Source organism: Monodon monoceros, unplaced genomic scaffold, assembly GCF_005190385.1.
Source record: "Monodon monoceros isolate NGI ecotype Baffin Bay Population unplaced genomic scaffold, NGI_Narwhal_1 Super_Scaffold_22, whole genome shotgun sequence".
Taxonomy (NCBI): Eukaryota; Metazoa; Chordata; class Mammalia; order Artiodactyla; family Monodontidae; genus Monodon; species Monodon monoceros.
In genome coordinates, this window is record NW_021703779.1 from 4,668,863 (window position 1) to 4,684,651 (window position 15,789).

General features: G+C 40.6%; 1 protein-coding gene across 1 annotated transcript in view; it reads left to right on the forward strand.

The window, feature by feature from the left end:
* The window catches only part of ANOS1 (anosmin 1), a 190,515-nt gene that overhangs the window by 23,961 nt on the left and 150,765 nt on the right, over positions 1-15,789 (forward strand). Inside the window, exon 2 of the mRNA XM_029240257.1 lies at positions 12,971-13,018. Coding sequence (XP_029096090.1) covers positions 12,971-13,018 — 48 coding nt within the window. The remainder of the gene's footprint in view (positions 1-12,970; positions 13,019-15,789) is intronic.

Here is a 15,789-nt window from a genome sequence, read left to right on the forward strand (position 1 = left end):
GGAACGTGTTCATTTCAGTCACGTGTTTGGGATGTGGGGCCATCTGGGTGGTCCATGGCAGTTTTTCCCACAGACAATGACTCTTATTTTGTAGAACAGAATTCTCCTACAGTTCCAACCATTGGCACACCTTGGCGCTCTCACCCACCAGAACTCTTCTGTCTTATGCTTTTTAAGCTCTACTTTTCCATGCTGAGCCCAAGCACCTACCATTTTAGTGCTTTTCTTTCCTTTGCACAAGTGCTCTGTCTCGTTCACCACAAGACCTTCATTCCGGAATCCCTCAAAGTTGAGATAGCCTATTGGCCTAGTGTTTACCACATGTGCCATATTGTAAGGAACGTTCGGGGCATCTGTTAAGCTACAGGTTCCAGGGTCGCGTCTAGGTCTACTGAGTCAGTCCCTGAGAACCTTTGTGTTTAACACATTTCCCAGGTGATTCTTGAACCGGGCAAGTTTGAAAGTACTGTTACATTGACCCTTCTTGTAACTTCCTGCTGAGTCCTGTCTAGGACCCGTGATGCATCATTTTAATCTTTTTTTTTTTTCCCCCAATAGTTTCATTTTCTTGCCCTTTGGCTACTCTCTAGCTATAAAATTCTAACTCTAAATCTGTCAGGCTCTAATAGCTGCCTACTTGGATGTCAGTTCAGTGCTGGGTACTGCCAGAGAAGATCACACACCTGTATGGAGTGGTGTGACTGTAAATCCATAGTCTCAGTCGCAGGTAAACGTCTGGACTGTCCATCCATCCTCCGAGTGTACCTCGGGTCAACTGCAACTCTCATCTTCCTTCAGCAACTAGTGCGCTTTTCACTTCTCTCCTTAAATTCCCTCCCCCATTACACTCACTTCTTGTGGAAAATTTCCTCAGTTCTGGTCTCATTGGGAAGAACGAAGGGCACGGGAAGCTCCTTCCTCCCAGCTTCCCGTCAGGACAAATTCTGTACTCACATTGCATGTAGACATCATAGGAGCTGACGTTGGGTTTACCTTTGGTGTTTGTGGTATGGGCAGACCTTCCTACATCCGCTGACCATACCCTGCTCCTTATCATCACAGGCCCACTTTCTAGAAAATAGTTACCAGTTTAATAAATCACTCACTACTTACTTCCTGGCTGCAGATTAGGGAAAGGGGGAATAGTCCCCAAAAGAGTAACTATGAAGATATGTCAGTATGGAGGAGAAAGGGGTTTGTGGAGAGCTGACATACATCTGTATACAAGATTTCACGGGATCTAAGAAGCCATGGGCAGAACATCCATTTTTACATAACCCTAAGATTTTTAAAAAGTGATTGTAAATAATGACAGATGGTTTAATGATGGTCATTTATGAAGCATCATTGGGTCTCACTAATATCTTGTTGCTTTGTTAACAGCTTTCACCTGGTCCAGGAGATTTGGTGATTTCTTCCGCCTTCATTTGCATTTTTGCATGAGATTGTGAATCCTTTTGTTCATATATTAGTAAGGATGTGTAGCACAGATTCATCTACCTGTGACATACTCCTTTCTTAAATCCTGTAAAGTATTAGTTATTAGTTACAAGAAAATATGAAAATGCGCAAGTTCCGTCTTTCCACCAATGAATATTTGCCGCACCTCTTTAGTCTTTGCATTTCTGAGCACAGAATAATTTTTCCTTTCAATGCCAAATCCTAGTCTAATTATTTTAATCATATTTTTTAAAATTAATTTTTATTGGAGCATAGTTGATTTACAATGTTGTGTTAGTTTCTGCTGTACAGCAAAGTGAATCAGTTATACATATGCATATATCCACTCTTTTTTAGATTCTTTTCCCATATAGATCATTACAGAGTATTGAGTAGAGTTCCCTGTGCTATACGGTAGGTTCTTAGTTGTTATCTATTTTACATATAGCTGTGTGTATATGTCAATCCTAATCTCCCAATTTATACCTCTCCCCTTCTTTCCACCTTGGTAACCGTAAGTTTGTTTTCTACATCTGTGACTCTGTTTCTGTTTTGTAAATAAGTTCATTTGTACCATTATTTTAGATTCCACGTGTAAGCAATATCATATGGTAATTTGTCTTTCTCTGTCCGACTTCGCTCAGTATGACAATCTCTCGGTCCATCCAGGTCACTGCAAATGGCATTATTTAATTCTTTGTTATGGCTGAGTAATATTCCATTGTACACATGTACCACATCTTCTTCATCCATTCATCTGTCGATGGATATCTAGGTTGCTTCCATGTCTTGGCTATTGTAAATAGTGCTGCAGTGAACATTGGGGTGCATGCATCTTTTCAAATTATGGTTTTCTCCGGATATATGCCCAGGAATGGGATTGCTGGATCTTATGGTAGCTCTATTTTTAGGTTTTTAAGGAACCTTCATACTCTTCTCCTTAGTGGCTGCATGAATTTACATTCCCGCCAACAGTGTAGAAGGGTTCCCCTTTCTCCACACCCTCTCCAGCATTTACTATTTGTAGATTTTTTGATGACTGGTATGAGGTGATACCTCACTGTAGTTTTGATTTGCATTTCTCTAATAATTTGTGACGATGAGCGTATTTTCACGTGCTTTTTAGCCATCTGCATGTCTTCTTTGGAGAGATGTCTCTTCAGGTCTTCTGTCCATTTTTGGATTGGGTTGTTTGTTTTACTGATATTGAGCTGCATGAGCTGTTTGTGTATTTTGGAGATTAGTCCCTTGTCAGTTGCTTCATTTGCAAATATTTTCTCCCATTCTGGACGTTGTCTTTTCATTTTGCTTATGGTTTCCTTTGCTGTGCAAAAGCTTTTAAGTTTAATGAGGTCCCATTTGTTTATTTTTGTTTTTATTTTCATTACTCTAGAAGGAGGATCAAAACAGATCTTGATGCAATTTATGCCAGAGAGTGTTGTACCTATGTTTTCTTCTAAGAGTTTTATAGTATCTGGTCTTAAATTTAGGTCTTTAATCCATTTTGAGTTTATTTTTGTGTATGGTGTTAGAGAATGTTCTAATTTCATTCTTTTTCATGTAGCTGTCCAGTCTTCCCAGCACCACTTATTGAAGAGGCTGTCTTTTCTCCACTGTATATTCTTGCCTCCTTTATCAAAAATAAAGTGACCATATGTGCATGGGTTTATCTCTGGGCTTTCTATCCTGTTCCATTGATCTATATTTCTGTTTTTGTGCCAGTACCATACTGTCTTGATCACTGTAGCTTTGTAGTATAGTCTGAAGTGAGAGAGCCTGATTCCTCCAGCTCTGTTTTTCTTTCTCAAGATTTTTGTGGCTATTCAGGGCCTTCTGTGTTTCCATACAAATTGTACAATTTTTTGTTCTAATTCTGTGAAAAATGCCTTTGGTAATTCAATAGGTATTGCATTGAATCTGTAGATTGCTTTGCGTAGTATAGTCCTTTTGACAGTATTGATTCTTCCAATCCAAGAACATGGTATATCTCTTCATCTGTTTGTGTCAGCTTTGTTTCATCAGTATCTTACAGTTTTCTGAGTACAGGTCTTTTGCCTCCTTAGGTAGGTTTATTCCTAGGTATTTTATTCTTTTTGATATGATGGTAAATGGGATTGTTTCCTTAATTTCTCTTTCTGATCTTTCAAATCACACTTTAAGTAGTAATTAAACCCAACATGTATAGAACCAACAAGGTACACAACTCAGTGTAAATGGTGATAGCGTGCACAACTGTGACCACCAAGTTCACATGTGTAAAGTGTTGACCTCTATGTCATGACTGCCACCTGGCCAGCAATGATGGTGCACATTCATCGCAGTTGGGGTAAGAAGCACCCCGACTTCAGAAACAATCAGATTTTATGTCTTCATGGTGTGTTATCTCAGGACTTTTCCTAAGGTTGTTGAAAGGGTACGTTCTAGGTCCAAACAAGTGGATCCTGGTTATTAATCATGTTTCCAGAGCTCATTGCCTCCTCGTGTCCACCAAACTTTCTTTCTGTGCTTTGTCTCTAATTCCTGTGGACTGCAGGTGTAGCTGGGATACTCAGATTTTAGTGGGGACCACATATCCAAAGTTGGACGGGCCGGCCCAGTGGTTGCCATGGAGACCAAGCTGAAGCCACATAACTGAGCATAGCCTCCTAGTGTCAGAAAGTGCCACCTCTTCATTCAGGCACCCACCAAAGGGACCGCTGAGAGGCAGCCCTCATGCCAGTGGCTTTAGTGTGGCTGGGTTATAATAATCTTAAAGAATGCAGATTTGCCTTCGCCTCTTGATGACAAAAGCAAAATGTGCTTTTATATTAAATTTTAGAGAGGTTTTATCATCTCATGTTTATGCCCAAGGACTTAATATGCCACTTACCCCAGACTTTGGGGACCTTTTCTATCTTTCTTGCCTATTTCATCCACTTCCTTCCCTACGGCTCCTTCTCTTCTTCCCAGTCTTGTCTTTCTAACCATCACTGAGACCCAAACAAATGATCAACACTAAAGTCAGGGACCCTTCAAAGTAAGGGTTGGAAACAGAAGTGGGTGTGGCCGACGCAAGCCACCCATCTTGGAGATAACCCTTCCAGCACTTCGAAGCAGATGGTCATTCCTACATGCTGAACCTTTGTACCTTTGCCCTGCCAGCCTGGGCACTTTATTCCATAGGCGTTTACTTTTCAGACAAGCAGGTATGGCGACTGGGGAGAGGTTCCTGGAACTGGGAGAATCCACACAATTTACCAGCAAAGTAAACACTTGAGAGTGATGTCTGAGCATACGCCTGCCTTTATAATCTGCATTCATCTTCATCGACACCGTTTCTTGTCCCTGCCGTGAAGGAGGAGCTGGGAAGAGAATGAAGTTTATACCGACGTTTCTTTATTTTCTCGGTTTCCCAGGAACAATGCTGGAGTTGTTTAATTTATATAGGTACTCTATTGCTCATGCTTCCCTTACTTTGTAATACGAGTCATTTACTAAATTTTAGTTATTACATTTCATGCTCCCTCTAAACCTACCTAAGGTTGGATTTCTTTCGGCACAAGTCATTTATTCAGTCTTGAAATCTTCCAGGGCTTTATGTGATTTTGTGGAGAATGCACAATTTACCAGAATTTTCTCCTGAAAATATAAATTTTATGACCAAACATGGTTCAGTGAATACATACCCAAGATCATAGCTGTGGCAAGAATGAATTCAGAACTAGCACATCCTCTTGGAGGAGATTGCAGTGGGGAGACTACTGCCTGAGGTGTGCTAACAGAAGCTAGTGTCTCCGATTCTGTGGTGGGTCCCAGCATTCTGTCAGAGACAGTAAGTAGTAAAAGTTGCATCCTCATTTAGTGCTCTCCCACAGACAGAATTTGTAAGCATATTCCTTATTAAAATTCATAGTAAAGTGTTAATGAAAGTAATGTTTTCCCATATGGCATCGTCGAGCCCTTGCTGTTCTATAAATTTTTCTTTAGATGACTTTATTTACATCTATAAAAAGATAATTAGCATGACTGTTTCTTAAGTAATTTGTACTTGATTCTGAATACAAGTTTTTGTTCAGATTTTCATATTCTCAGGCCGAATCTCTTGGACATTTACTCTACAGGAAACAAAATAATGAAGCCATTTCCTAAAAGCTCCACCCAGAGAAGATGAAAAATTTGTTCAGCTCCATCTATTTATTTCCTTCTTTTCAGTTCCTCATGATCTAATGATTAAGTTTAAATTTATTTGTATGACTCCCTATTCCATTCATTTATTTATTCAGTCAATATTCATTAAGATCATGAGGGGGAGCCAGTGGTGAGGGGGAGATATAGACACCTTCTGTCTTTAAGGAGGTCATAGGCGGGGCTGGGGTGGGGAGTGGTCGTGATGATCACTAAGGGAAAACAACACGAATATGTTTATACTTGGCAACCGTGTAGAGCGCCTCGGAAGAGAAGTACAGGGAGGCGCAGAGCATGTGCAACAGGGGAGCTGTTGTAGTCAGGGAGTGGGGGTCAGGGAAGGCTTCCTGAAAGAAGTGGCACTTGCAGTGACCTGAAGGGTGCATGGGAGTCGACTTGGGGAGGGGACAAGCTCTGGGTGGGAGGACAGCACTTACAGAGGTTCTCGTTCCTGGACAAGCTTGCCAGGTGTGAAGAAGTGAAGCAAAGAGCGTGGCCGGGCCCTGCATTCTGGTGGTGGGGGCCAGAGGGGAGGGCTGGGTGTCTGGAGAGGTATATTTGTACGGTCAAATACTGTTTTCCTGTAGAATTCAGTTCACTCTGAGAGATCTGTAGAATTCAGAGGGAAATTTTTTAGGGGGACTGGTTAATGAAAAGGCTGTTTATTTACTGAGGATGGTCCATAACATGTGAAAGAACTCCTACTCTAAACAACAGATGTAAACACATAGCTTTTTTTACCTTTTAAGTAGACTTTGTTTTAGAGCTGTTTTAGGTTCACAGCAAAATTGAGCAGAAAATACAAAGAGTTCCTATATACCCTCTGACCCTATACATGCACAGCGTCTCCTGTTATCACCCTCCCCCCCTAGTGGAACATTTGCTACATTGACGACCCTTCATCCACATGTCATCATCACCCCAAGTCTGTAGTTTACATCAGGGTTCGCTCTTGTACATTTTATGGGTTTGGACAAATGTATAATGTATCCACCATTACAGTATCGTACAGAGTGGGTTCAGTGCCCTAAAACTCCTCTGTGCTCTGCCTGTTCATCCCTCCCTCCCCTCAGCCTCTGACCACCACTGATCCATTCACTGTCTCCATAGTTTTGCCTTTTCCAGAATGGCATAGAGTTGGAATCATACAATACTGTAGCCTTTTCAGACTGACTTCTTTCGCTTAGCAATATGCATTTAAGTTTCCTGAGAAATATTTTGAATGAATGTATAGTTGTGATGACCACTAGCAAAGATTCATTTTAAAAAGTATTTTGAGCCATGGAAATGCTGAGTCTCAATTTAAGTCTTCTGGACTCCTCTTCTAGCTGCTGTTGAATACATGAGAAACTTTGTGAGTATATCGACAATAGAAAGGAATATCCTTATAACAGTAAACGAAATCAACTATTTTATTTCTTAATTCCAAAGTAATAGGAAAATATTCTGGATTAAAATGAGCTGCTAAATTTTAATCTATGCCTTCATTTTAGAAACTTTACATTTAACATGAAATGAAAATCATCGATTGAGTCACAGCTAGTTACTTGTGGTTTCATAGGGTTGGTCTGTAAAGTTTAGGTCTGTTGTGGGTTTTCTGGAACGGTTTCAACTCATATGTTCTGTCCTGCTGTTGGGCAGTCACTCGGGGCTGAGTTTCCTAAACTGCGCACTGCTCAGTCCTTGTGGCTCTTCCACACTGTCACCTGCTTATGCTAAAAAAACAAGTGGGATCTGTCCTAATTCTCTGTTTTCTTTGCAGATGGTTGTATCTAGATAACTAGTTTTCGTCTCTCTTTATCCTTCCCTTGAGGGCTGTCTTTGAGTTAAGTGTTTACTTGAAGCTTTTGAAGAATTATTTTTCTTAAAGGAAAAAATCAAAAGGCTAGAAATGGAGGGACTTTGAAAATATCATTGAAATAGTGTCTGGGTGCAGTTGATTGAACTTATATAGACTCTTTGAAAGTTGGATTGAGTGGCATTTATGTTTGACCTAGTTAAACCAATAAAATACAGGATATAATCTTAAGATAATTACAAAAGTCCCGCTGTCTGATCCTACCTGGAGGTTACAATGATGATTCTAGAGGCAAATGTCTTTCATGCCTAATGTACTTTGTCTCTTTATTTTGCTGGCTTTTAGCCAGAGCGAGACTTTTTTATTTTTGTTGTCAATTGGCTTTAGTGGTGAAGCCTATTGTAATGCAACTAAAAACTTCCCCCAGGCGGGATGTTGAAATGTACCGGATTCTTGCCTTTTTCCATTGCTTTCCTGCTCAGAGAGCATTCCAGGTAAGCAGCGTAGGTGGGTGGTGCGGTGTACGTGCACACCTGGCCCAAACACAGTGGCTGGAGTTACTCAGGGGTTTATAGACATCCTTGATGCCATTAGGCAGGGTTCGTAGAAGTTCTTTGTAGAGATAACTTGTATGTATGGCCGATGCGGATTGATAAAGGCAAAGGCATAGGGCAGCTGCAATACCTTGACATGGGGGGGCGGGGGATTGTTTTAAGAACAATAGGAAACCCAAAACCCAAAAAGGAAATAGGGTGGAAACGTGTGTGTGTGTGTGTGTGTGTAGATAATTTCTGCAGAGAGAAAACTCCATGAATAAATTCAAAAGACAAGTGAGGCACTGGAAACATTTTACAACACCTATTACAGACAAGTTATTATTAAGTCTAATTGGTACTAATAGCTGCTACAGTTGCTAAGAAAAGGGTAAACCATCCAAAATAGAAATGGTAAAACGCATAGACAGTTCACCGTAAAGGAAATACAAATGGCCAAAGGCAGTTAGAGCAGTTGCCGTCTCACCGCATTGGCAAACGTTGGCAAATTGCTACCACCCAGGGAAAAATCCATGACAATTCCCCCCGCCCCCCTCGCACCCCCCAAGCCTCACTAATAAGATGGAACCGGTTAGCCTAGGACGAGTGTTACACACAGGAGCTGGGAGACTGTAAGTCCAGGATTACTCCTGCGCTCCTCAGAACAAACATAATGGCAAACAAAGGAAGTAACGTCAATAATCACAATGGTTTAAAAAACAATTTTTTTTTATATCTAACTCTGTGCCAAGTATTTTGCTAAATACTTTGCATGGATTACCTTTTTAATCTTCCCCAGCAAACTATGACATACTATCTTCAGTAATGAAAAAAGAAATGATTATAATCACAGTAATCTTTCGTGCCTGCTCGCTGTTGCCCCGAATATTTCTTTCTAATGACAGCTTTTCATTTTATGATTAATGGGAAATTGTGCTTAAAATGAAAATGCTTTGGTTGAGGAGATGCATTGATATTAACTCCCAATAAAATGTAGACAACAGATGGGCTTTGTGGCTATTGGGGTATTCGAGCCAATAGGACAGGGAACACTGTGTTTCAGCATGGGAGGGGGCACAGAGTTTGCATTTGCTGGGCGGCTGAAGTCAGTCTTTGCCGGATTCTTTTATTGTTGAGGTTGGACCATTTCATCTACAAAGGGAACAAAAGCATTCTAACCAAGGTGTGCCATGAACAGAGCATCTCACAGATCGAATCCTCTATTTTTTTTTTAAACCCTCTGACATTTACTAAATAAAATATTTTATTTCCAATAAGTCAAAATCCACGGTAATCTGCTTTCTACCTACTCGGCCAAGCTCCTCTCGTATTGTCTGTTCCAGCCCATCCATCCGATCTGTTGTTCCCTGAGCTTACAGCGTTCAGGACTGTCTGGACCAATTCTACTCTCCTTCCAAGATTATAAACCTGGGGATTCCTTCACAGCCCACTGTAAATCTCACCCTGTGTCTCACTCAGCTTTCCTCACTGGGGTACTCACGGTTGAGTTTAACCACTGGCTTCAGGATGTCCGTATTTTAGTTGCCGTCTTTGACTCCCAGTTTCTTAAGTAGAAAATGGGTAAATGAAACTTGTGTCGCATACGGGATGGTTATGTGGGGCTGAATATGTCCAACACCAGAGCGAGTGCCTGCTATATAGATGTGGCCAGTCATGTAATCATGGTAACATTTATAGGTAATAATCAGGTCAGTGGCATATTACCCCACGGGTAATATTTTTGTCAGCCACTAATGGGGGGCAGACAGCAGTTGCCACGCCTACTTTTGCAGGCCCAGTCACCTTTGCATGGCCTTTGATGGAGGCCACCTCTGTGAGAATCAGGAGCTGGTCCAGTTGCTAGTGTGAAACTTTGAAGCAGAGAGCAAACAGGAAGGCCGGTCTGCTGGACCACACACTCTAGTTGAGGAGCTAAGGCTTAGATCAAAGAAAACAGATGCTACAGCAGGAGAGGGTGTGATACATCTCTCAAGAGCTGTGTGGCACATGCAGCAGGGGCAGACACCCAGAGGTCCTGCCCATCTGTCCAGGAAAAGGCAGACCTGGAGGGGAAGGAGGTGGAAGCTGGTCCGAGGTCAAGGTTCCCAGAGCAAGGGGCCGGACCCTCTGACCTGACACGAGGAGGCAGAAGGTCCTCAGACCTGGTGCAGGAGGTTGTCAGGATCTGGCCCTGACCTAGTCTGTTAGATTGGCGTCCATTCACTTCAGCCCTGAGTCTCTTTAGAAGGAACCTCACTGGTTCTCATCTCTGGGCTGTGAGCACAGAGCACTCAAGTTGGGGCCAGGATGTTCTCTGACAGACGTGGTCCTCGGAAGTCCCAGCAGGACCCAACCCCGCATGGACCAAAGAGCCGTCCGGGAAAAGACAATGAGGGTGACGTTCTCCAAAGCTGCCCTGGACCCTGTTGTCAGCTTTCCTGTGATAATATACTCCTCAACATTTGGCCCCTGCTTTTTGTTGCCGTTGTCACCCTGTTTATGACCGACAGCTCAGTCTGCCGAACCCCCACTGTGAACTTTTGAGTTTGTCACCAGGCCAAGGGCTCCTTTTCTGAAACAGCAATTTGCCCATAATGCCCTCTTTCTTGCACCCTTTTTACTACCACGTCATTTCCAGTAATTAAACCGTGTCCACTGTTTGTCCAGCTTTGGCCTCTGCCCAATCTAATTATTTCTCTGATGTCAACCCTGCCAAAGGTCATACCTAACCTGAGCCCAGGCTGTTCATATACTGCTCCAGCTTCAGCCCTTGTTTGTCGGACTGATGGACATTGATACGTAGAGCGAGATGAGGGCCCCCTGAAGGTGTGTGGACCTTAACAAGGGGATGAGTAAGTTGATTCCAGATGATCTAAAATGGCAGAGATGTTCAGCAATTTGGGGGAGTTAAGACTGTAAAGGAGAAAGTTAGGGCCGTATGGTGCAGAGATTTCATAGCTAAAGCCTTACTGTGGGACTGAGATCTACAGCTGAGTGATTTTTAGACGGGAGAGGAAAATTTCTAATCCTAAACAGTTGAGATCTACCCAGTGGTTTTGGGAATCCTGTATTATTAAGGTACATCATTGTGAATGGAAGAGCAAATATCCATACGATGGAACGTGACAACGAAAAAGAATGAAGTGTTGACATATATGACAATGTGGATGAAGCAAAAATAGTATATCATTTAACACAATGTAAAACATGATGAAATGAAAGAAGTTGGACACAGAAGACTACATATTGTATGATTCCGTTTATAACAAGTGTCCAGAGTAGGTAAATTTATAGAGAAAGAAAGTACGTTCGTGGTGGCCAGGACCTGGGTGGAAGGACTGCTAATGGGTACTGCTTTCTGTCAGGGGTGATGAGAAAGTTCAGAAATTAGTGGTGATGGTCCCACAACCTTTCTTCTGAAAACCACTGAGTTATATGAGTAACTTTTGTGTTTGTGAATTATATATCAATAAACGTGTAATAAGAGTATTTTTCAAAAGATATATTATTGGTTCAGTGTTCTTTTAACTGCAAACAAAGGTGATACTATTCTATTCATACCGATGTTCTTAAAAGCTTAGGCATTCATACGTAGGAAGTGGACTACTTTATCTCATACCCAACCTTGAACTTCAAAGAACAGGAGGCCACAGCATCTTAATTTTTGGATGACTGTTTCTGTTATCTGTTACAACCACGCCAGCCTAGAACAATCTGATGTAAATATCACAGTCCAACCATCACCAAAATTTTAGTCATGTGGAATGACAAGTTTCAAGCAGAAATTCAAATACTAGGGATCATAAATCATAGCCCTACAAAGCTGTATTCAAAAAGATACACGCACCCCTATCTTCATAGCAGCACTATTTACAATAGCCAAGACATGGAAGCAACCTAAGTGTCCATCAACAGATGAATGGATAAGGAAGATGTGGTACATGTATACAATGGAATACTACTCGGCCATAAAAAAGAAGGAAACAGTGCCATTTGCAGCAACGTGGGTGGACCTAGAGATTGTCATACTGAGTGAAGTAAGTCAAAGGCAAATACCACAGGATATCACTTATATGTAGAATCTAAAATATGACACAAATGAACTCATCTACAACACAGAAACAGACTCACAGACATAGAGAACACACTTGTCGTTGCCAAGGGGGAGGGGTGTTGGGGATGGGGAGGATTGGGAGTTTGGGGTTAGGAGATGCAAACTATTGTATATAGAGAATGGATAAACAACAAGGTCTTACTGTAGAGCACAGGGAACTATATTCAGTGTCCTGTGATAAACCATACTGGAAAAGAATATGAAAAAGAATGTATATATTTATATAACTGAATCACTTTGCTGGACAGCAGAAATTAACACAAGATTGTAAATCAACTATACTTCAATAAAATAAATTTTAATAAACAAATAAATCCCAGTCCTAGTATTTGGTACATGTTGAGTAACTGTCAAGCTGTGCGAAGTGGATTGTGTCTCACTAAGTTATCCCACTGACCTCATGCAGGAGATATTGTCCTTATGCTTTACAGACAGATACAGACTGAGGGACAGACATAGTAAGTCCCTGGTCCAGAGCCACACAGCCCAGTGAAAGGGAAAGAGGAGGTTTTTCCCATGGGATTTGACGTCCAGGCTCAAACACTTATTACTGAATTGGTTAAAATTGAAAGCCTCCAGGATGCCAACTTGTAAATTTACCACAGCTATTTACTACGGAAGAACCACCTAGTGGTCATTTTCCTGTTGGTCTGTATTCCGTTGCTCAGCACACCCAAGAGACGGCTCAAACACTTTTCCTCTTGAAACACCTTGAAATCTTCATTATTTTATATGTATTTTTATCATAAAGTCAAGAGCAAAAAATGATATCCTATTTTAGGAAGAGGGACATATATCAGGGTGGCAAAATTGGTCTTTCATTAATGCAAGTGTTTTAAAATTATATTAATACACACAGGTGTATGTAGATTTCAAATAGAAAATTATTTAATGAGTCAATATTTCTTTTTCTTTTTGCAGAACAACGGTTCCCTGGTTTGGTGCCAGAATCACAAGCAGTGTTCTAAGGTACGTTCCCTACAACTATATCAGTATTTTAAAAAAACGTTTCATTTTGTAACAACTGTAGAGTCACAGGACGATGCCAAGCTAGTACAGAGAAATCACATGTACTCTTCACTCATTTCCCACCAGTGGTTACCCTTTACATATATGTAGAACAGTATCACAAGCAGAAAATCGCCTTGGTACAAGGTATGTATATAGTTCTATGAGATTTTATCACATATATGGATTTAGTTAGCGTAGCCACCACTACAATCAAGATACATGTATCAACATTACTGTATACTACCTTATTCCTCTCTTTATTCTCTAATTATTTCAATCAAAAGTATTTTTAAGGAGAAAACATCTTCTGGTTACACGAGAAGATTTAATGCATTCTACTTACACCTAAGTTGTTTTGTATGCGTTTATTGTGTTTGTGTGGGGGAATTGCTCATTCGCTAATCGGATTCTTTAAGCAGTCTCTTTTCTATCTTTGAGTATTTCTTGTTGCACACACGTGCTCTAAAGTTATCATTATACTCATTCATATGTTTCATAGCATAGATTTCTTACCTCAGTCCCCAAACATCACCATCTTTAAATATATTTATATGTTTATAGAGAGAGTATATATGTATGTATATGCTTTAGCTCCAGTCTCAAAGTCGGTTTTATATTCAGATTATATAAGTGAATAAAGTTTAAACTTGCTATCAGTACTGCAGCACTTTGGGATTGTGATAGCGTGTCATGAGATTTCTTTCATGGTTACGACTATTAGACCGAAAATTGAAGCACTCCTTTATCTTACAACCAAAATTTCATCTAATACACAATAATATGAAACAGCATATTTATGAAGAACATTATTAGTTTGAAAGGTCTTTCAAACAAATTATCTCAAAGTAAACGGTTGTAGAATAATGTTCCTAAACCTAAAACTTCACTATAATGATACATTCTGACATTCATGCATGCGTTGTGTCATTTAATCCGCATGAGCGTTATTAAAAACAGAACAGAATTATTATGTGAATGTGAAATTATTTGGTGAAAACAAACTTTGCTTAGTTCTGACTCTCTAGATCCTGGGCAGAAATGAAATGTCTGGTTTATGATCCTTTTACTCTTTTTATATAATATCATACATATTTGCTCTGATAAGATATTTTCTGGTTATCTATTCATTGTTCTTCAATTGGTGTTTTGGGTAATTTGTTTATGTCATCACTGCAGGAGAGGATATATATGTGTGTGTGTGTGTGTGTGTGTATATGAATGTATGGCTATGAGGCTGACTAAATTTCATAAGTAGTGTTTTTGTCCAGTTTTGTTAGTTGGGTATTACTTGAATGACAACTTGTTGTATCAGTATTATTTCTCATAAGCACCTCTTTTCTCCTTATGCCATCAAGAAATTAATTTTTTTTTACACACTTGAAATTTGAATGGGACACGTTCATTTAAACTGCTTTTAAAATATCCTAATTAAAGAACATTGCAGCCCTAGGGAATACAGATTGTTAAACCATGTTTTGTAATTGAATGATCAAGGCTGACCTGAGAGACTGAACTTGACAAGAAATCAATTCCTTTTGCCTGAAAGCAGAAATGAATCAGTAAGTCATAGATAACTTCAACAGAAACTTTGAAATATATTACAAAGGCAACATAAATTTAAGGGTTGTCTTTAGTCTGAATACTTGGGGATGGATCTTCCACGTTAATCAAAGTTTCTCTCTTTTGGATGTTTTCACCATGGGATACGTTTGTAGATAATTACAGTTTGCACTTCCTCTGAGATTCATGAAGCATTGTGTAGGCTTTTCCTTTGCTTTTTAGGTTAATGAGGTGAAGGGTGAGCGGTGGTAACTCCATTTTACACATGGGGAAATGCAGGCACATACGTATTGGATAATGTCCTGGAATCACTCAGCAAGTCAGTAGAGGTAAACTAAAGTTTGGAATACCATCTCCTAGGCTGTGTTATATAGAGACCAACAACTTGAAAAACCGTTTTGAGCAAATATTGGGACAGAAGAGTAAAAACACCTCAGCGAATCAAGAAGGAAGGCTGATGATATAACTTTCTGAATATATGTTAAAAGATAAAGTTTACATAATATTTTATAGAAAGTACACACTTTCTAATTAGTTCTCGTTGTGTTTGCAAAGCCCATCACCTTCAGGATCCCTCCAGAAGGTGAGTTCTTCTTCCCATCTAACTGCCGGCCTTGTCCAATCTGCCATCATCTCTTGCCTGGACCTATCCAGGAGCATCCTCTTGGGTCTCCCAGCTTCTACTCTACCCACGTGGCTGCTGGAAAGACCCTTTAAACGTATCAGCTGTGAATCTTGCTGCTGTCTGCCTCACACCTTCTAATATCTTCCTACCTCACTCAGCCTAAGACATCGGCCCTGTCTTGTCTGCCTGTGCTCTCTCTCCAACTTTCTCCTCTGCTTTACCCCCATCAAGCCTGCTTTTCCCTCCACCAGAAGGCTCCTTCCGCAGTCACCCAGCTCACCGCACCCCATTCGTGTCTCAGCACAAATGCCACCTTCTCAGCCTTGCCCTCCCAGGTCACCTCCCACCCATTTACACACTTCCTCGGCCGTATGATACCCGCACGACATTATATAGTTGTTCCTTTATCTCTGAGAGTCTGTCTCCTTCACCAGAAAGTAAGCTCCGAGGGGCATCGACTGAGTTGTCTTTGTTCATTGTGGTATTTTCAAGCCTAGAATGGTGTTTGGTACAGAGTAGTTGCTCACCAAATATCTGTGAATGA